Source organism: Cydia amplana, chromosome 24 (genome assembly GCF_948474715.1).
Source record: "Cydia amplana chromosome 24, ilCydAmpl1.1, whole genome shotgun sequence".
NCBI lineage: Eukaryota > Metazoa > Arthropoda > Insecta > Lepidoptera > Tortricidae > Cydia > Cydia amplana.
In genome coordinates, this window is record NC_086092.1 from 1,744,408 (window position 1) to 1,770,554 (window position 26,147).

General features: G+C 38.7%; 2 protein-coding genes across 3 annotated transcripts; one reads left to right on the forward strand and one right to left on the reverse strand.

Annotated features, from left to right (window-relative positions):
* Positions 1–12,288: 12,288 nt before the first annotated feature.
* Positions 12,289–20,831, forward strand: LOC134659162 (coatomer subunit zeta-1). 2 transcript variants are annotated; one of them, XM_063514791.1, is made up of 6 exons: positions 12,289–12,405; positions 12,984–13,129; positions 14,634–14,733; positions 15,598–15,731; positions 16,748–16,838; positions 20,706–20,831. In XM_063514791.1, exons 1-6 carry the CDS (start codon positions 12,373–12,375, stop codon positions 20,751–20,753), a joined length of 552 nt encoding a protein of 183 aa, XP_063370861.1. In that variant the 5' UTR covers positions 12,289–12,372; the 3' UTR covers positions 20,754–20,831. The 2 variants fall into 2 exon arrangements, with proteins under 2 accessions (XP_063370861.1, XP_063370862.1); XM_063514792.1 differs by lacking the exon at positions 20,706–20,831 and adding an exon at positions 19,270–19,335.
* Positions 20,832–21,930: 1,099 nt separating this feature from the next.
* On the reverse strand, positions 21,931–25,024 carry LOC134659159 (isochorismatase domain-containing protein 1-like). Its single transcript, XM_063514788.1, has 5 exons — positions 24,833–25,024; positions 23,863–24,069; positions 23,377–23,493; positions 22,629–22,789; positions 21,931–22,064 (listed from the first exon to the last, which is right to left on the reverse strand). The coding sequence occupies exons 1-4, from the start codon at positions 24,962–24,964 to the stop codon at positions 22,637–22,639; spliced, it is 609 nt and encodes a 202-aa protein (XP_063370858.1). The 5' UTR covers positions 24,965–25,024; the 3' UTR covers positions 21,931–22,064; positions 22,629–22,636.
* Positions 25,025–26,147: the final 1,123 nt, after the last annotated feature.

Here is a 26,147-nt window from a genome sequence, read left to right on the forward strand (position 1 = left end):
CTCATTGAGGTTTGCACGTTATGGCTGATGGCCGCTAGTCAGATCATGAAACGCCGGCATTTCATGATATTCCTAGGCAGATCGTGAAACGCCGACATTTCATGATATCCCTAGGCAGATCGTGAAACGCCGGCATTTCATGATCTGACTAGCGGCCATCAGCCATATCGTGCAAACCTCAAAGGGTGATGCTGAGCTACTTCACTACATAGTATAAAACAAAGTCGTGTCTCGCTGTCTGTCTGTCCCTATATATGCTTAGATCGTTAAAACTACGCAACGGATTTTGATGCGGTTTTTAATAAATAGAGTGAGTCAAGAAGGAGGTTTATGTATAATTTGTTAACCCATGCGAAGCCGGGGCGGGTCGCTAGTACAATAATACCTATGTGTCTGGTCTGGTTTAGGTTTCTAAAAATAGTTGAATAAACAAAATAGAACGAGCAGAAATTTATATATGTAAATATGAACTTAATGCTATAAGGCATTCTCTACCAGTCAACCATTGGGACAAACCAAAAATGCATAAGTACCTACCTAATATAAAAAGAACAGATTTTTTTAAATCTAAGTTTTCGAAATTTGTCTTCAAACTAGTCGGTGAACTACAAACGAGTCGATCTGTCAAGAACGAATGAATTGAATGAATGGTAATATTTGTGATTAGACAAAAGAGCAAAACCGTGTTTAATTGCTATGAAGTTGTCTGCTTTGTCGGCAATAGTTTTGGTACCGTTTAAAACGGCCGTATGTTACACCGAAGCATGGTCTGTCTAGAGCAGAAGCGCTGGTGGCCTAGCGGTAAGAGCGTGCGACTTGCAATCAACCCCGGCTCGTACCAATGAGTTTTTCGGAACTTATGTACGAAATATCATTTGATATTTACCAGTCGCTTTTCGGTGAAGGAAAACATCGTGAGGAAACCGGACTAATCCCAATACGGGCCTAGTTTACCCTCTGGGTTGGAAGGTCAGATGGCAGTCGCTTTCGTAAAACTAGTGCCTAAGCCAATTACTGGGATTAGTTGCCAAGCGGACCCCAGGCTCCCATGAGCCGTGGCAAAATGCCGGGACAACGCGAGGAAGATGATGATGGTCTGTCTAGAGCAGTGGTTCCTATTAGGAATTACCCCCAGGTTAGGAACTTCCTAACCTGGGGGTAATTACCCCCGTGGGGGTAAAACTGGTATTTTACGGGGGTAATAAGCTAACCTAATTTAACAATACAACACACGTACACGTTTTATTTTTTATTACCATTGGGAGGAGGGGTAAAATCAGGTTCCCTAGTTAGTCATAGGGGTGACCGGACTGAAAAGGTTAGGAACAACCATAGAGTCTAGACGAACAACCATAGATGGCAGGATCCTATAGATGTGCTATTCGCTGGGTGCGAAGTGGGAGGTGGGGGAACCACGAAACGATCGCAGCGCGCACCATGGCAAAAAAATGAAACTTTCGGAGGCCCAACTGTTACTTTTTACTAGCGAAATTGACGTATCCGTGCATTTTAAGTAAAAATAAATTAATAAACATGGTTGCTTTCGTGAGGGACAATACCTATACATACGCAATGAAACACTATGATTGGTCGAGTTTATTTGTTGCCCACCATAATCCATACTGTAAATTTAGTAGTAGTGGGAAATAAATTGTTCGCAGAAATCGCGAAGCGTCTGGTTGACGTAACTGATGTTGACCGAAGAGCTGGCGGCTACCTCGCACAACGTCAGGCGTGTCTCACTCCGCGATTTCGTCGCTTTGCTACAGGTAGCTAAAAGTACATCCGTTCGGCCCCAATTTTGGGGAAAGCCATAAGCCGCGCGTGGCGCTGTCGCCACCTAGCGGCCATATCTGTGCTGATCGTAACAGACGCGTTTTGTTAGAGAGTGAGTCTTCTGTACTTAGTACTATTATTAAATTCTGTGAATTGTGTGTTCTGTGTGTGTGTGTGTGTGTGTGTGTGTGTGTGTTGTGTGTATCAGCATTGCGATACAGCGAGGAAATGTCGCCAGCATCCTTGGTACAATGCCTCAAGGGCCTATTTTAGATTTTATCTAGTTTTTAATTTCTTTTAGTAATACCACTGTATATATCTTGTCTGTAAATAAATGATTTTACAATTTTTATTATTAATCCTTGTACTTAATCAAAGAGATGCCTGCTATAGATTTTTTTGATTGCCGCGTTTTGCAAGTTCAACTTTAATGAGCCACACTCTATATTCTGTGATGTCGGTGTGACAGACAGACAGTCGATAAAACTCATCAATTACTCGCTCATTGTGTCGCTCGAATAAAAAGCTTTGTGCAGACAGACCGCTCATTAATATCTTCACGCGTATATACGTGAAGGGTTAAGGGTTCCGTACTTAGGGGCTTTTCATAAATTACGTCATTTCATATTGGGGGGGGGGGACATCGGATGATGCAGCATGACGTAGGGGAAAGGGGGTTATTCGAATTATGATTTCAGGGACGTAATTTATGAACAGCCCCTTAACACGAAAGTGGAGTACCCGCGCGAAATCGTCTTTTCATACAAACATAGTCCTCATTTTCCTCTCTGGATATTAATATGATTGAAAATATTTTGACACGATTTGTTGTAGGTATATCAACTACAGCTATGCCCATAAGATTGATTTTTTCGAATTATGAATTACCTATTATGAGAGTCAGAAGCATTTAAAAATTTGTATGAAATCTGTTTTTCGCTTGAGCAAATGAATCGCCCGATGGTACTTACTTAAACAATTACCATCACCCATGGACACCTGCAACACAAGAGGGATTGCAAGACTTGGTATAAGGCCTGAGTGGACGCTCGGAGCAGAGCATTCGGCGGGGCGTGCAGCGTGGCGTCGGGCTCACAAGTGATTTGAACAGCGTGCACTAAGGCCGCTCCTATACGCTTCCATTTGTTTAACATGCACGCCGTACGCCCCGCCCCGCTGCACGCCCAACTTGAGCGTCCACTCAGGCCTTACACTTGCAAGTTCGTTGGCGGACTTATGTTTAGTTGTACTAGATACGAAGTTTCTGGAGAAACGCACAAGAGAACAGTCAAAACCATCTAAGAAGTGGTGAAGATGGAAATGTTCTAAATTTAAAAGTGGAAACATTACTGTCTTGCGTGAATAATGAACTCACGGCCTCTAGAGTTCAAGTCTCACCCAAGGCAGTAATTTTTCCACTTTTAAATTTATTCTAAGTGTAAGGCCTGAGTGGACGCTCGAGTTGGGCGTGCAGCGGGGCGGGGCGTGCAGCGTGCATGTTAAACAAATGTAAGCGTATAGGAGCGGCCTTAGTGCACGCTGCTCAAATCACTTGGGAGCTCGACGCCACGCTGCACGCCCCGCCGAACGCTCCGCTCCGAGCGTCCACTCAGGCCTTACACTAAGCTTAAAATGCATCGTTCGCAGACGTTTCTGTTTGTTCAGAATTAAAATCGAAATGTTCGTAAAGCAATGACGGAAAAAATATTTGAATTTAATTAAATCGGATGGTTTACACATCGGCCACGGATCCCTAAAGCTGGCAAATTGACTAGCATCACCAATCGATTAGCCCCACAAAGAGGCTTAATTGTGCTCCGTAGTTATTTTATTATTACACCGCCTGATTGGTAGATATACAGGTGAAGACAGTAAAAAATATGGCGGGATGACATCATATTACTTGTATTATTATACCCTGATTTTATTTTGCCTTAGCCAAATCGCCATGATGCGGATATTTAATGAAAACAAAATATTAAGTATTTTTGTAATCACCTCTTTTTGAAGTGAAAACTTTCTTTAGCGGCGCTGGGCACTTTTTGAGGTGGGGAAAATATGATAAACTCGAGACAGCGTAAGGCGATCACGTGACCGTAAGGGGCGTAAGGCGATCACGTGACCGTAAGCCCCGTAAGGTGGCCACTCATAATTTAGATGGCATTTAAATCAATAAAGAAAAACTCAATATTATATGACATTTATGTTGCGGACTCCTTTTCAAGACTCTTTACCTATGTTCAAATAATTTGACGTTGTCATGGCAGTATGTACGAGGGGTGTTCAAAATATTCTCGGTATGAGAATGAAAACAAACAAGTACGAAAAGTTTGATATTTTTATTTTTCAATATACTCCCCCCCTATGTTCATACACTTAAAAGATCGATCAATTATTTTTTTTAATCCCTCGTAAAAATATTTTTTATCTTTCGTGTAAAAATGCTCCTCCACTGCCGCCTTCAATGCTTCATCGTCAGAAAATTTATTTCCACGCAGATCCTTTTTAAGATTGGGGAGCAAAAAGAAGTCGCTGGGGGCTAAGTCCGGACTATACGGTGGGTGAGTAACAGTTTTAAACCCACATTCAACAATAGCTGCCTTGGCAATATGAGCAGTATGGACGGGGGCGTTGTCATGCAGAAGCAGAATACCTTTGGTTAACTTTCCTCGCCTCTTTTCTTTAATTACATCCTTTAATTGACGTAGAATGTTAGCGTAGTACTGTCCTGTGATATTTACACCTTTTTCTTTATAATCGATTAGTAATACTCCTTCACAATCCCAAAATATCGTGGCCATGACCTTGCCAGCTGAAGGGATGACCATGAACTTCTTGGGATGAGCTGAACCCTTAATGTGCCACTGCATGGACTCTTGTTTACTCTCTGGGTCATAATGATGAACCCAGGTTTCATCTCCAGTAACTATTCTTTGCAGCACCTCATTAGGATTTTCACCGCACAGGTCAATAAAATCGGAACAACAAGCTACACGCATGTCTTTTTGAAGCCGAGTCAGCATTCGCGGAACCCATCTTGCACTTACTTTTGACATATTAAGATGGTCATGTATAATATCATGTACGGTACCAATAGAGAGATTGGTTACTTGTGCTATAGATTTTACCTTCACTCGACCATCTTCCAATATAAGTTTTTCCACTTTATCAATATTTTCTTGTGAAGTAGCTACTACAGGCCGGCCAGGTCTAGGGTCATCTTCAATACTCTCCCTTCCGCGTTTAAACTCGCTTGACCACTTTTGAATGGTAGATAAAGAAGGAGCAGACTCACGGTAAACACAATCCATTTCCTCTTTTATGGTTTTTTGATTTTTACCCTGTTTTGTCAAGAATTTTATCACGCATCGATGTTCTAATTTAGTTAACATTGTCAATTCGCACATGATGTTCATGTTTGTTCAGCAATTGCAGAAAAACAAAAGACCATCTCGGTTCGAATTATACTTTTTTTTAATGTCAATGAATAAACCTTAGCGGCCAGTAACGAAAGAAATTTTAGAAGAGGTCGTAAGATATCAATACCGAGAATATTTTGAACGCCCCTCGTAAATCAACATGTCAATGAAAAAGTGTGTGTTATTTGAGAATGATAATAATATATAATAAATAAATAGAATAAGTACCTCCGCTAAACGTATGTATCGTGTTACCGAGCGTCGGTAACATAGTGAGGTCAGTTTTCACTTCTATCGGCACTCCCGGAGTGCAACCGTTGTTGTTTTTTTTTTAAACCATATAAAATTACAAAGAGTAGGTTACAGGATAAAACATTAAAAACCTAAAGTTGCCTGGGGCATCGTCCCCAGGACGCTTGGTGCGTTTCCCCGCTGTATGCCAGATGTGATGCCAGAGGGCCTACCGCGAACCACGCTCGACGTCTTGCCTCCCTGTTACACTTACGTACGAATTCACAAGTGCGACAGAGAGGCAACACGTCGAACGTGGTTCGCGGTAAGCCCTCTGCATAGACTAGGAATCCTCTAGACTGAATTTAGAGCAATTATTTCATGAAACCGATGCTGCCAAAAATACAGGGGGTGCGGGGGGACGAGGTGAGCGAATCCCGTGCCGTGATTGGACCGTTCAAAGACACGGACCAATCACGGCACGGGATTGACTCGAAGATGGAGTAAAACTACCGTATAAGTGGCAGAGGGGGTAGCGTTACTATGCTCAGTCTAGAGGATTCCTAGTCTATGGCCCTCTGACTTAGCCGCTGAGCGAAATATTCGCCCGCCCGAAAGTCGCCAGACACTCAGACAAGTTTATTTGAAATTTCTCTCACAACTTGTCTGGTGTCTGATGACCATGGCCCAAAGGTTTCGACTGCAAGCGCCGCAAATATGTAATTCTCTTTTAAAAACGCATATTTGCGGCACTTGTTAAGGGCGATTGTGCACTACAATGAATTTTACTGTCCGGCAGTCCGAGTTTTCATGGTCCGATATGGCATGAAAAAAACGGATGATTGGCTTGTGCACTTGTCCGTCTTTTTACTCGCAGGTGCGGCGCTGTGGCATGAAAAAAACGGATGATTGGCTTGTGCACTTGTCCGTCTTTTTACTAAAAGAGAGGTAAAAGCGGCCAAGTCATGAATAATACTAATTCCAGACGCAGTGCACAAGCATAAACACGTTTTTCATGGCTGTCATCTCGGACCGGAAAAAAACTGTCCGGAATGGGGAAAAGTAAAATGTCGGACGGTAAAATTACGTCTAGTGCACAAGCTACTATATACATTTAATGGCGTGCCATATCGGACCGTAAAAAACTCGGACTGCCGGACAGTAAAATTCATTGTAGTGCACAATCGCCCTAAGTTGGGCGTCTTTGGCCGTCCTCGATTTCCAGGCCGAGTGGGATGGGGCCAAAGTGTCCACGCAGGTCACATCCCACGTCAAGGGTCGCCCCAAAATCACCTCTTAGTTACATCGTGGAGTTTCACAAAAACAAAATAATGTTATTATAATCAAAAAAACCGGCCAAGTGCGAGTCGGACTCGCGCACGGAGGGTTCCGCACCATCAACAAAAAATAGAGCAAAACAAGCAAAAAAACGGTCACCCATCCAAGTACTGACCCCGCCCGACGTTGCTTAACTTCGGTCAAAAATCACGTTTGTTGTATGGGAGCCACACTTAAATCTTTATTTTATTCTGATTTTAGTATTTGTTGTTATAGCGGCAATAGAAATACATCATCTGTGAAAATTTCAACTGTCTAGCTATCACGGTTCGTGAGATACAGCCTGGTGACAGACGGACGGACGGACGGACGGACAGCGGAGTCTTAGTAATAGGGTCCCGTTTTTACCCTTTGGGTACGGAACCCTAAAAAGCACCTTGATTCAATCATTTTTTTCGCTTCCTCTCTATTGGGTCACACGCAAATTTAATTTCCCAGTTTCCGTTGCAAGTACATTCGACACAATTGGTTTATAATGTTTATATTTACCTTGTATCCTGTGTTATTAACCTATTGTTTATGTATGTTAAAGATCCAGCCGGCCTAGCCAAGGTGACAATCGCTATCGCTACGATAACGAAACGCTTTGTGTCTCTATCACTCTTCCATATTAGTGCGACAGTAAAAAGTTGTGTTTCGATCGCTACGGAGCGTAAGCGATTGGCATGTTGGCTACGCGGCCAGAGGGCCAACCGCGAACCAAGGCGTGTTCAGATAATTTGTGAGCACCTCAGCCGCTCCCATATACCGTATAGTTTTTGACAGTTGCTCCACCAAAAATAGATTTCTGTATTCACAATTAACTGCATATTTAAATCTGTATTTTAATGTATTTTCGTGGCAATTAACCGCTAGGGATGGGAAAGTATCAATTAGGCGGTGTCCATTACCGGTTCACGTTTACGGGTAATTTGGGGCTAAAATTAGACGCGGGGGGTTTTATGGGGTGTCTTGTGGGGTATATGGTGACGATGTAGTTATTTGCAATCTAATTTACTTTGAGAAAAATGATTTGGAAGTTAAATAAAGACGACCGGTCTGGCCTAGTAGTGACCCTGCCTGTGAAGCCGACCTGGGTTCGAATCCCGGTAAGGGCATTTATTGGTGTGATGACACAAATATTTGTTCCTAAGTCATGGGTGTTTCATATGTAAGTACATAATATAAGGATGTATTTATCTATATAAGTATACCTATCGTCGATAAATTACGTCAGTTCAAAATCAAATTGGGGTGGGTCTGGACATCGGATGATGGTAGCATGATGACGTAGGAAAAGACGGGGTCATTCGAAGCATGCTTTTTGGATGATTTTAGGGGGCGGGGGGTCAAAAATCGTCAAAAATAAATGAAAATATTACTAAGTACATGCTTAGTTTGGGGCTAGGTTGATCTGTGTAAGATGTCCCTAATATTTATTCATGGTTTAAATTTTTTAGTAAATATTTATTTCTAAACAAGACGTCTTCGATGACCGGACTACAGAGACGTTCTCAGTTCCCAATTGCTAATAAAACTTGGCTAAACCACTAAAATACCGAAATACTTGCTGAACCGAGACGACCTGCTTAAAACCACACAATTAAAAAAAAACGAAAACCATACTATCCAACTCCTACTAGTCCTACCGCTATCAGATATGTCCGAGCGGCTAAGGCGCTCAAAAATATCTGAACACGCCTCTATTGTCAAGGCGTTAGAGTTGTACAGATATTTTTGAGCACTTCGGCCGCTCCGATATATCTGATGGCGACTGTACACACAGGAAAGCTCAAGTGAAACTGGTCTGTAACCAACCAACAAGATAGAGCCCTGATTGTATAGATAGCGCTAGTGATTAGGGGTCAAATTTTGCTGGTATTTATTTCGGGAGGAACTCTCATACATTTTAGTAGTCGGTCGCCGTCTAAATCATTTTAACGCCAAAACTCAGTTTAGTTGATGTTTTCTGTGTTTTTAGATGTTACGACACGATTGCGTTACGATTTCAATTTGTATTAACACATTCACCGCTGAGCTACGGTCGTAGCGCTACGTCGTAACCTTTTTTTTATTATTATAGCTGTAGGTCCTCGCTTTCAGTACGGGCGGCCTATATTATTACTTTGTTCATCTTCCTCGCGTTATCCCGGCTTTTGCCACGGCTCATGGGAGCCTGGGGTCCGCTTGGCAACTAATCCCAGGAATTGGCGTGGGCACTAGTTTTTACGAACGCGCCTACCGCCTACCATCTGACCTTCCAACCCAGAGGGTAAACTAGGCCCTTATTGCGATAAGTCCGGTTTCCTCACGATGTTTTCCTTCACCGAAAAGCGACTGGTAAATATCAAATCATATTTCGTACATAAGTTCCGAAAAACTCATTGGTACGAGCCGGATTTGAACCGGGACCTCCGGATTGAAAATCGCACGCTCTTACGGCTAGGCCACCAGCGCGCAGCGCTTCCTTTATTGTGCAACAGGTACTTACATAAAATGCTTGATGCTCGAAATAAATGATTTTTAATTTGATTTAATTATTTAAGTTTCTATCATCGATTGTCAACTTGTGCCCCCAGTGGATGAAATCGTCGGTCATAAATGTCTCCTGCCAAGTGTCGGCCACTCCCGCCGCAGTTGACAGATGTCCACGCTAAAATTACCGTCGGAATTACCCCGTAATTTCTAATACGGACTTATACCCTCGTCAACCAGCTTTTTATTGCTACCTACGCAGCTGGTAAAGAAGGCTTGATTGTTACAAAACTGATAAGAAAGTTGCATTTTATTCACATGTGAGGCAAAGTACCTAATCAAATGCAAAATTCAATATTAGCACGAGAGGTTAAACGACATTTTGCCCCCTTGTAACATAAATAACTATTTTACCTCAAGGGCCGAAGTTACAAAACGAAACGAAACGAAACGAACGGTACGGCTATCGTGAATATAGATGTACTATCATGTACTATGTATTAGGCAAGTTAAAGTTTTAAGTTATAATGTATCGTTTGTCATATTATCATTAGTCATAAAACTGAAATCGTTAACTTTTCAGGATTTTCGTAAGGCTATCCTATTAGATAGGTTTGTTTTATGACAATCCTGAAAAGTGACGTGTTTCTGAATCAAATGAATTATGACTATCGAAAATGCGGCCAAACAATAGGTACATTATGACATTTATGACTTAAAGCTTTTGGATAAACAATAGAGACCCAGGTAACATAAATATATAGCCTAGCGCCATAGGTAACCTAACCTATATATATTATGTTATGGTTAAGTTCACTGCACTATAAATCCGGTTGATTCATACGAACTCCAATTAAATACGAATTCCTTTGATTAATTGCTAATTGATAAAATATAATAGTCCGGAACGGCGCGGAACTAAAGTTAACTGTCTTGTTACTGTTAAGACCACCAGTTGAGATGAGGTTTTAAGAGCCAACAGGAGCTAAGATTTAAATATTTTAGGTAAATATACCCGTCTCGCTAACGGAAGCGGCTCCTAAAACTAGTGCGATAAGGACAAGGCCAAAAATCCTGCGTAAAAATATCAAAAATCGAGGTTTCGTACTCGACTGTTTCCTCCTCCAAAACGTAACCAATCGTAACCAAATTTGGAAATCTAAATGATTATGACATTATCTGTGTCGGACCGTTTTGATTTTTTGACTAATTGATGTCAGTTTTGAATAGCACCCTCTCATTGCGGCACAGTCAATTAGGCCATTTTTGAAGGGCTTTAGCGCCTTAAAAAACAAAAATATCAAAAAAAGCAAAACGGTCCGACACAGATATTGACAATATTAATCTGTGTTGAAAAAATCATTGCTCTAGCTTCAAAACCCACGGAGGAAACAGTCGAGTACGTTTGTATGGAGAAATGACCACTCCTGTTGGCTCTTAAGAATCATACAATACTTAATAGTATTTTTTATTTGTGTAAAAAACGTTTGGAAAACCGAAATCATCACCACCACCACCACCGTAATCATCACCATCACCACCATCAGCACACATCATCACCAGCATCAGCATCATCACCATCAGTATCATTGCACAACATTTTACAAATCTCAAGGTCTTTCTAAAATAGGTAATATACTTAAAATGCAACTCTACGCTTTGTATGACCCATCGTATAATTTACTATTTCTGAAGTGAAAACTTCTTTAGCGGCGCTGTGCACTTTTTGAGGTGGGGAAAAAATGTTAAACTCGAGACAGCGTAAGACGATCACGTGACCGTAAGATTTAGATGGCCACGGCCACTCATTTAGAAGGCATTTAAGTCAATAAGTAAAGAAAAACTCAATGACATTACTTAGGTGAAAAACTGTTAAGTACCTACCTACATGTAATGTCATTGAGTTTTTCTTTATGGAGTCTATGGTATTAATATAACTCGAGTACTAACAGTGATGTGCTTAGGGGTTTCAAGTAATTAACGCTAACGCTAGATGGCGTTAACCTCAATTATACATAGTGCATTTTGCACTACTCATTGAGTTTTCACTTCTGCCGGCACTCAGGAGTGCAACCCGTTGTTTTTTTAATTAGAATCTTGTAATAATAGTAAATTCTGGTCAAATTGCTATAGAAAGCAATGAAACAAAAGAAATGCTGCTTTATTTTGTTGAAAGGTCCTAATTAGATTTAAACGGATGTACATTGTAGTGCACATTGGGCCTTACGAGGATAGACTAGACTAGAATGAGATCACACAGAAGGAAGTTCAACTTTTGTAATTCGACGCGGAGATATCAAAGCGCTATTTCGGTCGCCATCTTGAAAACCGTTAAAATTGGCGGTAACACGAATCAATCTACGACACTATCTATGATGTCGTAATGAGGTTGAAAAAGCTAAATGCGGTTATGCGGTTATTAGGTTAACTTAGATTCCGAGTAAAATGCAAATTTCCCCAAGTTTGTAGATAAGTACGTACACATTTTTCAAGATGGTGGCGGTTCCTTTGCCGCCTTTTTCTACTGACAAGATCTGCTTGACCAGCTATATATACTGGGTCAACCAAATCTTGTCAGTAAATAGGAACAAAAAAAACTATACTCATCCTTATCTTTTGGGTGCTAGTACTAGTGTTAGACAAAGATAGTATGATTCTCTCTGTCTATGTTTGAAATCAAACAGACCTTTGACACACTATATTTCCAATACAATGTAATGAAAAAAAACATGTTTACCATAACGCCATCTACGTGACCGACACAGCATTTCTCGAGCGTTTGCTTAGTGTTCAACGCAACGGCTCCTGAACCAGAATCAGCGTTAAATAAAGCTCAGTAGTTCCAGTTTCATCCGCTAGATGCCAGCTACAGCTATTATTAGAAACAGAACACATGTCGAAAATATTAATAAATAAAACAGTGCTAGAATTTTTTACGTTCTTTTCATCAAATATTATTCTCATTTATTATTAATGATCATCGTGGTGAAAAGCATTTAAAACATGCATGGAGTTTTTAAATTTAAGTCTGGCAATGGCAATTCCTTCGACACGTCAAACGTCAAAATTAAACCTACACGTCAACGCGTGTAAATAAAATTGCATTTAGTTTTTTGTAAAAAAACACTAGTTTTAGGCGTAAATTAACTAAAGTATGGTTCATACAAGCATGGAGGGATCCTTGTTTGTAAGTACTACACTTATTTAACTTTATAAAACGTCACAAATGATGTTATATGGAACGAACAATATGTGCTATTGTCGGTGTAAATTTGGCATGTTTTTATGAAATTATTGGTTTTTCAGTATTCATTTACAATTCTAACAAAGATCGTCTCAATTTGTCTGCCTTTAGCTTCATTGTGGCCAATATTTCGTAAGAAACGTATAAAAATTCGATTCGAATTATCTATTTGAACGTCACTCTTTCAATGCAAGATTTTAGTTAGAAATAACAGTTATAATATTATTTTCTATTAATTGCAATCTAGTACAGTCGCCATCGGATATATCTAAGCAGCCAATGTGTTCTCATATATCTAAACAGCTTCTATTATCGAGTTATATTCTATTAAGTGCATATTCAGATATTTTTGACCACTTAGGCCGCTCCAATATATCCGATAGCGACTGTCCTATGATCTTTTCTTCCAATTTGTACGATTGTAGTCAGTAAGGATTTTTGTTCCAAATCCTTACAAAACAGCAATTAGCAAGTTCTTCGCAGCAAATACAATCATTCTAAAACATTCCCGTACATTCCAGGAGCCTACTCTGTATATCGTGAAGGGCATGTGCATCCTGGACAATGAGGGCAATAGAATACTCGCCAAGTACTACGACAAGAACATAATGCCAACGGCCAAGGAGCAGAAGGCGTTTGAGAAGAACCTATTTAACAAGACACACAGGTAAAGGCAAATTATTTAAAAAGCCACATTGTACACCAAGCCAAAAACTGCATAGCTACTTCACTACATATAAACTCACATTTATAGACAGGTCTATCGCAAAATTTATTTTATTACCTTTATTATTCCTTTATTTATCTTTCCTCTTACGTTAGGTTATTTATAATATGAATATAAAAGTAAAATATAAAAACACTTACAAAACAATAAAAAATACATATAAACACATTATAAAAAACCTAACCTAGAATGCCGCCGGCAGCGGGGCAGGGCCCAAGCTACCGGTGGTCAGGGCCGCAGAGAGAGGAACCGGCGGACTATCCGCGCCGTGTCCAAGATCACCGCCTTCTGCATCTGGCCCTTGATCCAACCACCTAGCGAGAGTCTCTCAAGATGTTGGTCGAGACTCTTCGCTATTAGACCGTTCGCTGAAACAACTATCGGGACAATGATCGTCGAATCAACATCCCACATGGCGGTTATCTCGTGAGCCAAGTCTATTACCTTTATTTATTATTATATAATTATAGGCGAGCAGCTATTGAGCTGATGAGCCTATGTCACACAGTGTCCAGTGTTATATAAGTCACACTTCAGTAGTAATCATCAGTCTAACTTATTGTTTAAAAGCCACTTGTCCAATCTGTTTTGAAACACATTGACCGAGGGGGCAGTCACAACGCTATCCGGTAAACGGTTCCAAGCCGCCACGACACGGTTGGACAAGGAATGATATGCAGCTTTAGTAGTAGTGGGAGTGCGAACAATTCTTAGGCTGTGACCTCGGGTCTTGCGACTGAAAGTTCTCTTATTGATTATTTTGTGGATGTCAGGGAGGTTGTAACAGTGGGTAACAATTTACCGACGTTTCGACAACATTTTCGAAAACAACTCTAGCGCACTAATGTTTCTACTGTATATTATACTTGCTTTGAGCAAAGTTGTCATTAGATTAGAACAACTCATTAATGACATATGCCACCTGGGGGGCTGAAGACTTATTAGAGGGGGCCTACTGTGCCCAACAGCATGGGGGCTATTCATAAATTATGTCATTTCAAATTAAGGGGGGGGGGGCTGGACATTGGATGATGGTAGCATGACGTAGGAGGAAGCATGATTTTTGGATGATTTTAGGGGGGGGGGTCAAAAATCGTCAAAAATAGATGACGTAATTTATGAACAGCCCCATGGTTAGAAAGGATAATTATCAATGATACTTATATTGATAATTATCAAGATTTTTATGCCTGATAATTATCTATTGTTTGTATCAAAGAATTCAAAGAAAATAAATATAGCACCATTCATACCTGGGATAATTTTCCGATATTTATCGGAGTATTATCGCGATATTTATCAAAGACTATAATTATCTGGATTTTTATTTTTATTTTATTTATTTATTTATTTTATTTTTATAATTATTTGGATAATTTCGAACCCTGGCCAACAGTGGGACATCTAAGGACAGGTGAAAATGATGTTACTGTAAATGTTTCAGGGCCAACGCTGAAATCATAATGCTGGAAGGCCTGACCTGCGTTTACAAGAGTAACGTGGATCTGTTCTTCTATGTTATGGGCAGCTCACATGAAAATGAGGTAAATATAATTTATTTATAACAACAAATCTTCCTCGCGTCCCGGCATTTTGCCACGGTTCATGGGAGCCAGGGGTCTACTTGGCAACTAATCCCAGGAATTGGCGTGGGCACTAGTTTTTACGAAAGCGACTGACATCTGACCTTCCAACCCAGAGCGGAAACTTCACCTTCACGGAAAAGCGACTGCATGGTAATTATCAAATGATATTCTCTAGTCTAGCCATGGGAGTTGCTTCGCACCGCTACGGAACGGACGCCTGCTCGCGCTTGCGCCACCTAGCGGTCATATCTGTCGTAATAGACGCGTTTTGTTAGAGAGTGAATCTTCTGTACCTACCTAGTATTAAAGAGAATAGATAGTATAGAGGGGTCCTGTCATAGTAAATTTTGTAGTCACAGTAAATTTACTGCCATCTAATCAACACACTATTAAAACTCATCAAAAAGTGTATATGTATATCAATAAATTATTTTATTATTTTTGTAGCAATGTTCTTTCACTGATACCTATGTGTTAAAATTGTGAAACATGAAACGGTGTCGTCAACGCCATCTAGCCGAGCATAGGCCAAAGGTGTGTGCGCCATCTATCCGAGAATGACTTTTTCTTGATTTCCGAGGCACGTTTTTTCCTTAGACTTTATTCATCTTAGTACGAAGTTACATATGTCTTTGCTAGTATAATTATTTGGGGCATTATCTACGAAAAGGGACCTTATTGTCGATGGCGCTTACGCCGCACAGCGTCTCGCGGCATTGTATTTATATCGGAGCATCGTTAATAATGGCGTAACCGCCATCGACAATAAGGTCCCGTTTCATAGATAACGTCACATTTATTCCGTGTCGTTACCCATTTCAGCTGATCCTGTTATCAGTACTGAACGCCCTGTACGAGTCAGTGAGCATCCTTTTGCGTCGGAACGTCGAGAGGCGGGTGCTTCTGGACAATTTGGACTCCGTCATGTTGGCTTTCGACGAGATCTGTGATGGCGGGTAAGTGCCAGTTGCACCATCCGCACTTGACAGATTGATCAACGTCACCCGGCGCTGCGGCGGTTTACCGTAAAACTTTCCACACAATACAATTTAGCGAAGTCTTTAACCTTTTGGACGCCAATGACCGATATATCCGCACCGTAGACCGATTAATCGGTCACAGACCAGAGCAACATAGACCTACGTGCATATGCATAAAGTTCAATTTCAGTTTTGACACGTGGCGTCAGCGTGACAGCTTTTGTGTTTGACACGGCGTCGAAAAGATTAATTAGCTTAGCTAAGGCAATCGTTTTTACAGTACATATATGGTGCTAATTTACCGCCCTAGTGCGGTAACTAGCTATATACGTGCGTATGTCGAAAATTTAAAGAGCCATATGTACTTAGTGTAAAATGTTGTACAATACACGTGTGAAAAGGTAATTCGCAACACGTCGATTTAAAACACTCCCTTCGGTGTTTCAATTTATCGCCACTAGTTGCGAATTTCCTACTTTTCGCACTTGTATCGTAATGTACAATAGGGTATTTCACTACTAGCTAGTATTATATGATCTGTGCTACTAGTCAAATCAGTTTCTTTTTTCGAACTGTCAAAACGATTTTGCGACTATGGAATTTATATAAAACACCGTAATCTATAGTCATCTTCCTCGCGTTGTCCCGGCATTTTGCCACGGCTCATGGGAGCCTGGGGTCCGCTTGGCAACTAATCCCAGTAATTGGCGTGGGCACTAGTTTTACGAAAGCGACTGCCATCTGACCCTCCAACCCAGAGGGTAAACTAGGCCCGTATTGGGATTAGTCCGGTTTCCTCACGATGTTTTCCTTCACCGAAAAGCGACTGGTAAATATCAAATGATATTTCGTACATAAGTTCCGAAAAACTTATTGGTACGAGCCGGGGTTCGAACCCGCGACCTCCGGATTGCAAGTCGCACGCTCTTACCGCTAGGCCACCAGCGCTTCACCGTAATCTATAGTATTAGGTATAAATTATAATGTTTCAGTGTGATCTTGGATGCGGACCCGACCTCTATAGTGGGCCGCGCGGCGCTGCGTTCAGAGGACGTGCCGCTCGGCGAACAGACGGTCGCGCAGGTAATACGACACGTCAATACCCTCTTCTGGTCAACTAAACACTAACCTGGTCTACTTCTGGTGAAATAACCACTAAGCTAAGCTCTGACCTACCTTCATTCTTTCTTTCATCTATAGTTCGTTTTTTTCTTGGGAGTGATTAGTAAATGCAAGTGTGTTTATTTTGCAGAAGAATTTAACACTTTTCTTGACGATGTATCATATGTGATACATATTCTTTTAATGCTCTTTTTCCATTGTAGATACTTATTTATCTTTGCTTTACTACACTTAGTAGGATCAGGTACGAGATTTAATTGTCATAATATCTTTGGAAAGACTGAGAGTCGGGAAAAATTACATGAAATCGCCGTATCATCTCTTAAGATTTCCCTTGCATTTTCAATTCGCTTTTAAGTTTATTTATTACTTACCCTGCTTTCTTTCTTGACGATGTATCATATGTGATACATCATCAGTCTCTTGCCCTTGTCCCATTCACTTGGGGTCGGCGAATATGTATCATATGTGATACATATTCTTTTAATGCTCCTTTTCCATGGTAGGTACCTATTTGTCTTTGCTTTACTACACTTAGTATATCAGGAACGAGCTTTAATTGTCCTTCTTCATTCTTTCTTTCATCTATAGTTACGTTTTTTTAGCATTAGAAAAAAAGGTAAACAATGTTGACGTTTCTTAAAATGGGAATCGCTTTTTAAAAATCGGTAGGTGACTATTATTTAATTTTTTAACAAGCAGAAACATCTGCTACCGATGCTATTATTAAGCTTAGAATAAAGATAAATATTTGCTGGCTATGGATGAGGTCTTGGTGGCTCAGATGGCAGAGAGCTGGAGTATCGATCCAGAGGCCGTGAGTTCAAGTCTCACCCAAGACAATTACTTATGAAAGCAAATATGCATAATTGTTACATATTTGCCGTGACTTGTTTTTCAATAAAAGGACACGTCAAGATTGTTTACTTTTTTAAATGCTAAAAAAAACGAACTACATACTTATAAAACTGCCTCAAAAATATATTTTCATTACTTTTAGTACCTAAACTTCTTTTAAATTGATTATGTACTAGAGTAGACCATGAAAAGTCTGCAGAGGTTTTGACAGCACACGCAGTGCAAGTCTTATTTATACGTCATAATTTCATAGAAGTGTGACGTATAAAATAACACTTGCACTGTGTGTGCTGTCAAAATCTCTGCAGACTTATCGTGGTCGAACTCTAACCACTTTTATATTATGTTAATGCTCTCAATACTTGTATGCATTTCAACTTAATCTTTGCATGTATGTACTTCTTAACACATTCAGTACCGAAAACCCGACTATCGGGTATTTTATGATTTCGTTCCCAGGCCGGACGACCCGATAGTCGGGATCGTGGTACTACAGCTTTATATGAAGAAATGTTTGTGGCCTGCCGCGGATGTCTTGGTTGGCTGGGTGGCAATGAATGTGTTAAACTTAGTATTATGTAAGAAACCTTTGAAATACCTACCGCTTCTACTCTGATTATTCTACTACTTTTTTCTTATTTTACACTTAAAATTCAATGTAACACTATTTCACTAACTTATAATAAGTTGAACATTTTTTTGCATGTCATTTTATCTTCAAAAAATCATTTTTTGCTTTAGCAGAGAAAGAAATCAAGTTTCTTTAAGCACTCATTATTGGTAACAAATATGTAACACTGGTGGCGAAAGGGTTAACCCCTTACTGCATGTAATAAAAAAATATTTGTAGAAATTTGAACTTTAATAGTTGTCAATAGAGTTGAAAATCATATCCGCTATATGACTTCGTATGCGGTACTTAATGTTTAAATTCTTTTTTGCACTTTTAACTAATCCTAATTGTTTAAACACTTTAAACATTCGTAAGTACACTAACAATCTTAATTAAGTATGCAATTGTATTTGGTAAATTAATGGGAGTGACAAAATTAAATGAATTAATAAAAGATATTATTAAAAAAATAATACGTTATACTTTTTATCATAAAGTTTAATAACGACAAGTCGTTCCTCGACTAAAACAGCTCAAGTAGATGGCGCATAATAAACCTACGGAGCCACACAGCGCCATCTACTTCTCAAACTTGAAAAATGAGTTTTTCTTCACTACATAGAATAAAACAAAGTCGCTTCCCTGTCTGTCTGTCTGTATGTATGCTTAGATCTTTAAAACTACGCAACGGATTTTGATGCGGTTTTTTTAATAGAGGGATTCAATAGAAAGGTTTATGTATAATTTGTTAACCCGTGCGAAGCCGGGGCGAATCGCTAGTATACTATACACCTCTTTGTTTTAATTTTGTCAAACCCTAACTTGTAAGGGCACATTATTTTACTAACTTGCTAATAATACTGTTTATTTATAATATTTATATTTTATAATTTTACAAATGCTTTATGTTGCCCGTTTCAGATACTCTACAAGATAATGAATGATAACTAATAAGCACAACGGAATGGATATAATCATTATGTATTGACTATATTATGTAATTAGCTAGATATTCTAAATATAGATTTTGTTAACTTTTATATTTATTTTATTTTCTTTACGGACTTGAGAGTGATTAGTAAATGCAAGTGTGTTTATTTTGCACAAGAATTTTACACTTTTCTTAACGATGTATCAAATGTGATACATATTCTTTTAATGCTCTTTTTCCATTGTTGATACATAGTACCTATCAGGAACGAGATGTAATTGTCATAATATCTTTGAAATTACTGAGAGTCGGGAAAAGTAAATAAAATGTCAATAAATCGCCGTATCATCTCTGATTCTGCGAATTATTTACCTTGCATTTTCGATTCGCTTTTAAGTTTATTTATTACTTACCCTGCTTTCTTTGGGCGTCAATTTAACCCCATATCTAGTCATGGTGCTCCCACATTGGCTGTTATAAAATGTTATACAACACTGTATGATAGATACAGCATGATAGTATTGAGTGTTTTATTGGTACCAAAAAGACAATTATTATCGACTACGACATCTAGCATCGAGTAGCGGAATTATCAGTACTGCTACTTGACAATAGATGTTGCACCGACCCAAAAGTCTAATGCTTAACAATTTTCAGCTAATAATATAACCGGATTAGCCGGAACTCTATTTTCAACTCCTTCTGCTTTAATATATTTTGATTTATTTGGAAATGCAAGTTTGATAGTGTTTTTAAAACCAAACCATGGAATATTATCACACTAAAAATCGGCACTAAAATTTTCAAAGCATTAAAAGTGTAGCGTTCGGTAGCGACACTCTGGTGGAATGGTCCCTTATCGTTATAACATATCTGACAAGTTTTATGGTGTGTAATATCAATATCTTTACAACTTAAGATATAATGATAAGAAATACGAATGGATAATACGTTATCGACCCATTTTAACACATTCATTGCCACCCAGCCAAACAAGACATCCGCGCCAGGCCACAACAATTTCGTCATATAAAGCTGTAGTACCACGATCCCGACTATCGGGTCGTCCGGCCTGGGAACGAAATCATAAAATACCCGATAGTCGGGTTTTCGGCACTGAATGTGTTAAAGGTCGCCAAATACCAAAATTGATACCTATATGATATGATATTTATTTATAAGTTCGCGTGGTATTTGTCATACCTAAATAGGTGTATGTGATTAATTGATTATAAATAAGTAAATTATTTTGTATTGTAGTTGAGTACACCGAAATTCTTCTTATTATTTTTATAATATATGCTAGTGGCATGTAATTCGCGATGCAGTAAATAAATATTACGAGAATCAGTTATTTACAAGTATCTTTTATTATTTTGGTACAGTATTATTGACATTGGCAGCTAAAGGGTTAATTTTTTTTCAGGTCCTACAATCAGCAAAGGAACAGCTGAAATGGTCGCTGCTGAAATAAGAAACAAGAAACATAGTTTTTATTTGATCTATGTAAGTTCCATATTATTATTAATTAAATAAAACGTATTTACAAACAGCCTTGTTTTTATATAAGTATTTATACAGTTTTTAATAACATCATTACCATAACCATACCAAAAACCCTAAAAATATGTATTTAATGAGTAATAAGTATAGGTACGGTCGAAAGTATTAATTTATGACCCATTTCGTACCTTGTCACAGTGAGAATCAATATGAAAGTCGCTAGAGACCTCATACTATTGTCACTGTGACAAGGTACGAAATGGGTCATTAATTAAAACTTTCGACTGTACAAATAACATAAAACTGGCATATCAGGCATATAATCATTATAATAATATAATTAGTTCAGATGATAATGTTAATATTTTTTCAAAATCACAGTAAATGCAGTATTCTATAGGCAGGTACATATAGTCTGTCAAACAACTTTGTCAGTAGAAAAGGGCGCGAAATTTTCTATAAGAAGATAACCCTTCGCGCTTACATTTTTTTAATTTGCCGCTTTTTTTCTACCGACTGAAATGGCTGCACAGACTATATATGTTATACAAAACCTGAGTGACAATGACAAACATATTTGTGACTGTATTATTTTTCTATTTAACATTTATGGACTAAAAGGTTAATTGTTAGCTGACAATATGGATGATTCAGACATACTTCTACACTCGCTACAAGTACCTACAAGTACATGTGACTCACACCAATTTTGGTGTCTAGCCATAGTAGTTGCCGCGCATCGGTACAGAACGGACGCCTGCTCGCGCGCCACCTAGCGGTCATATCTGTCGTAATAGACGCGTTTTGTTAGAGAGTGAATCTTCTGTACCAAGTACTGTTATTTATTCTGTGCTGTGACTGATAATAAATAATAACAAAAATATGATAGCCATAATCATAGAGAAAAAAATACATAAGAGTGCTCACTCCATACATCAGTTTTAGTACCAAAAAGATTATTAGCATCTAGCATCGAGTAGCGGAACTATCAGTACTGCTACTTGACAACAGATGTAGCAGTACTGATAGTTCCGCTACTCGATGCTAGATGTAGACACAGAAATTAATAGTCTGAACTGATGTATGGAGTGAGCACTCTTGTCTTACTTATTTCTCTATGCCATAATATACTTATCAATGTAGTTTACGCTCCAAATTCGTCCGGGGTAGGTGTGACATTGAGTTTAGAGATCTGCTTGAAGGCCGGACTGTTTTTGTCCTTCAACAGTTTAAATAGCACGTTCTCTGATGTTCCGACGAAGCACCCGATGGTTTGAAACCGCTGAAGAAAAAAAACATTAGTATATTAAATGATTTTGAGAAAGGAAGTTTAGAGAATCCAATATAATCGTCATATCGTCAGGTGACAAGCAAAAGTCACTAATTACTATAAAATATTTAAACAAACTTCAACCTTCTTTTCGTACTAATAAGGTTCACTATGGCTATGAACTTGTGGTGGTACTTAGTGACTTTTGCTTGTCACCTGATGATATTTTAATAAATAGGGTAATTCGCCAGTAACTGTCCACCCTAAACTAAAAATGAATTGTATTCACCTATAAACAGAATTAATTTTTAGTTTAGGGTGGCCAGTTACTGGCGAATTACCCTACCATAGAGATGAAGTTAATTTTCACAAAATACCATAGAATAGAGGAAAAGTTTTAAGACTTAAAGAAACTGATATAGATTGTGATTAGTAATTTTATGTTTTGTAATAGTAGCGTTACTTGAAAAACAGAAATCAAGATACAAAGAAAATATTTATTTCCTACATGATAATTATGACAATGCGAGGCAAAAAGTTAAATTCATGTATCACATATGATACATGGATATATACCTAGCTTTTTACAGTTTCGACATCGTATATCCAAGCGTATCTACCGTAGGTTCTTTATTTAGCTTAGAAATGTGTTTGAAGGCGGGATGGTTTTTGTCCTTCATCAGTTTGAAGAGGACGTTTTCTGAAGTTGTTATGAAGGAGCCTATGGATTGCATGCGCTGAAAGGAAAAGGTAAGTTAGCAGGCGAGAAATGAAGTTAAAAGTAAGATAAATGAGGAAAATGGAATACAGAAATGGATAGATTTGATAGTATATTCTGCTATGTTATGTAGAACCCTTAGATAAGTCTCTAAATTAACACATTCATTGCCACCCAGCCAAATAAGACATCCGCGCCAGGCCACAAAAAAATCGTCATATAACGCTGTAGTACCACGATCCCGACTATCGGGTCGTTCGGCCTGGGAACGAAATCATAAAATACCCAATAGTCGGGTTTTCGGCACTGAATGTGTTAAGATATATGTGAAGCATGAACCTATGAAATATGTCGTGAAATGAGCGATTTTGTGTGCTCAGCCGATCATGGATCATCCATCATGGTCACGTATTGTGTGTCATATATGATACCTGATATACCATTTTTCTTTTATGTGTTCTGTATATCACATGTGATACATGACCTACCAAGTTCTGTGTATTATATGTGATACTTACTAAGTTTGTGTATCAGATATGATACATGACTTACTAAGTTTGTGTATCAGATATGATACATGACCTACTAAATTGTGATTATATTTACCTGCAAAGCCAAGCCACGGTCCATCAAAGACCTGGAAGATACGCCATCAGCCAAGACATGGACAGAGATATTTTCATTCAGTAAGTCTATCACAGTCTGCTCGATGCATACATGGGCCTGAAATGAAAGTATTTATTTTATTCTTTGTTAACTGTGTACATAAGATGTCATTTACAGGAGATATCAAACCAACAGTTGCCCGTTTCGAGCATAAAATATCACATTGTACAGCACCATCTACTTCAGCAGACACCGGTGAACTAGGGGTTCCGTTACACCGTACAGTGCCACCTAGTTCAGCAGTCACTCATAAACTAGAGACGCGTCACGCCCTACAGCACCACCTACTTCAGCAGTCCACCTTTTTTTTTGCTATATACCAAGAAACCCATGTAATATAACTCACAGTTTAGTTATATTAGGTACATGGGTTTATTGGCTACAACGTAGCGGTACGAGCGTAGCTTAGCAGTGAATGTAACTAACCTCAATCCCGAATAACACCACCGTTTCCAACGCCGGCACATCTTTCTTCAGTCTCTCTTGTAGCTCCGGAGTATACATTGAGAACTTAGTCTTCTCGTAGACTAGGGCTGCGTTGCACACATCAATGTCTTTAGTAGTGTGTCCGAGCCCTTTCGGGTATTGTTCGGAGACGTAAACAGGGATTTTGAAGTGTTTCGCTGCTTCCATCTGGAATGGTAGAGGATACATTTTAGTATTTACATACAGTGTTCCACCACCATCACCATCATCATCATAATATGAATTGTACGATAGAAGTTCGATTATCAAAAAGTTTAGACAGGCGTGGCTCACTCCGCGATTTCGTCGCTTTGCTACAGGTAGCTAATAGTAGATCCGTTCCGGCCCCAATTTTGGGGAAAGCCATAAGCCGCGCGTGGCGCTGTCGCCACCTAGCGGCCATATCTGTGCTGATCGTAACAGACGCGTTTTGTTAGAGAGCGAGTCTTCTGTACTTAGTATTTTTTTTTTTTTTTTTTTATTGGTACTACTATAGTGGTAGTACTATTATTTATTCTGTGGTTTAGAGAAAGCTGAATGAACTTAATATGTATTCAAGTCAACTAGAAAATTTGGAATGCCTAAATATTCTTAATAACACAGTGAAGAATGTTCTATAAGAGATATAAAAAGACTTAAGACATAACAAACACTTAAAACAACAAAATAATGAACATTAATCGTTAAAATAAAAACAAGTGCAGTGATATACACGCATCAGCTTTTAGCTGCTAGTGTATTAAACAATATAATACTAAGCCAGTCTTAAAAATGTAACATCAAAAACTGTAATTGTAATTAAATATGTGTACAAAACGCGAGTCTAAAGACCCATTTTTTCCTCCAGTAAAATATAAGCAGGTAAACATGATTAATAAAAAATAAATTAATATGTTATCAAAATTACGTAACACTTGTTATCAATACGTACCATTTTATTAGCAACTTTTACAACTTCGCCAAAATGTTTTACGTGAGGCCGGAATGTCTCCTGGATATCACACAGGAGGAATGCTGTTCTCTGAGCTTCCAGGGCGCCTAGTTTTACAATATTACGGGCCATTTTATAGGTATTTAGTGTTTAAACCGGCGAATATGCAAAATAAACACTGAATTAACTGAACCAAAACCAACTAGAAAAATAACGTTGGACAGTTGCTAATGCTGCCATTGTCAAGAAGGTTGTTAACTTCTTACTCATATATTGGTCTTTAGTACGTTACTCATATTTAGAGTCCATTTTCGTAAAACACACCAGCTAATGTTTAATGTAAACTAGAAAATTTCGCTACTGACATAAAGTAAACGAATCTGTCCTGTCAATGTCATTTCGCTTGTAGGGCTCCACATAGTAGTTCGATTTTTAGCATTAGAAAAAAGGTAAACAATCTTGTAGTGACTTTTATTGAAAAACACTTGAAAAATAAGTCACAGCAAATCAACCAAATCTTGTCAGTAAATAGGAACAAAAAAAACTATACTCATCCTTTTCTTTTGAGTGCTAGTACTAGTGTTAGACAAAGATAGTATGATTCTCTCTACTATGTTTGAAATCAAACAGACCTTTGACACACTATAACAATTATGTTATGAATCATACGATTATACATTCTTTTGCTTTTATAAGTAATAGTTACTTACTGATTTTTAAATTGAGTGCGACATTGCATTGTGGCAACATTAAAGTGATCAGTAGAAAAAGGCGGCAAATTTGATAAATGTAGGCGCGAAGACTTATCGTCCCATAGAAAATTTGAATTTCGCGCCTTTTTCTACTGACAAGATTTGCTTGACCATCTATAATATGTTTCTTTGAAACCATTATTTATTTCCATGATTCTTAGGGTATGCACGCACGGGCAACTTAATCGCCAGGCGACTTATTTGTCTCTTACGAATTAATCGCCTCCTCGCCGTGATGCGCGCACGAGAGCGACAGCAACACGACTTTTTTCTACGCAATCATCAACATGGATTTCGAAGAGACGGCTGTAGTCGTTGCACTCGTATTAAAAAAACCGATGAAAACGTCGAAAAAATCAATATTGGGTGCATCCATTATGACTATGTTGTTTAAGTTAAATAAAGGATTCTACTTAATAAATAATTATTACAAAATATATAGAGGTCTCCATTCCACTTCTTCAATTAGCCTACTATTGTCGCTATTACTATCTTCTACGACCGGCATTTTATTTCGTATTGAATGCGGGCGCGTATCCGTAATTCCGTACACGTACACATAC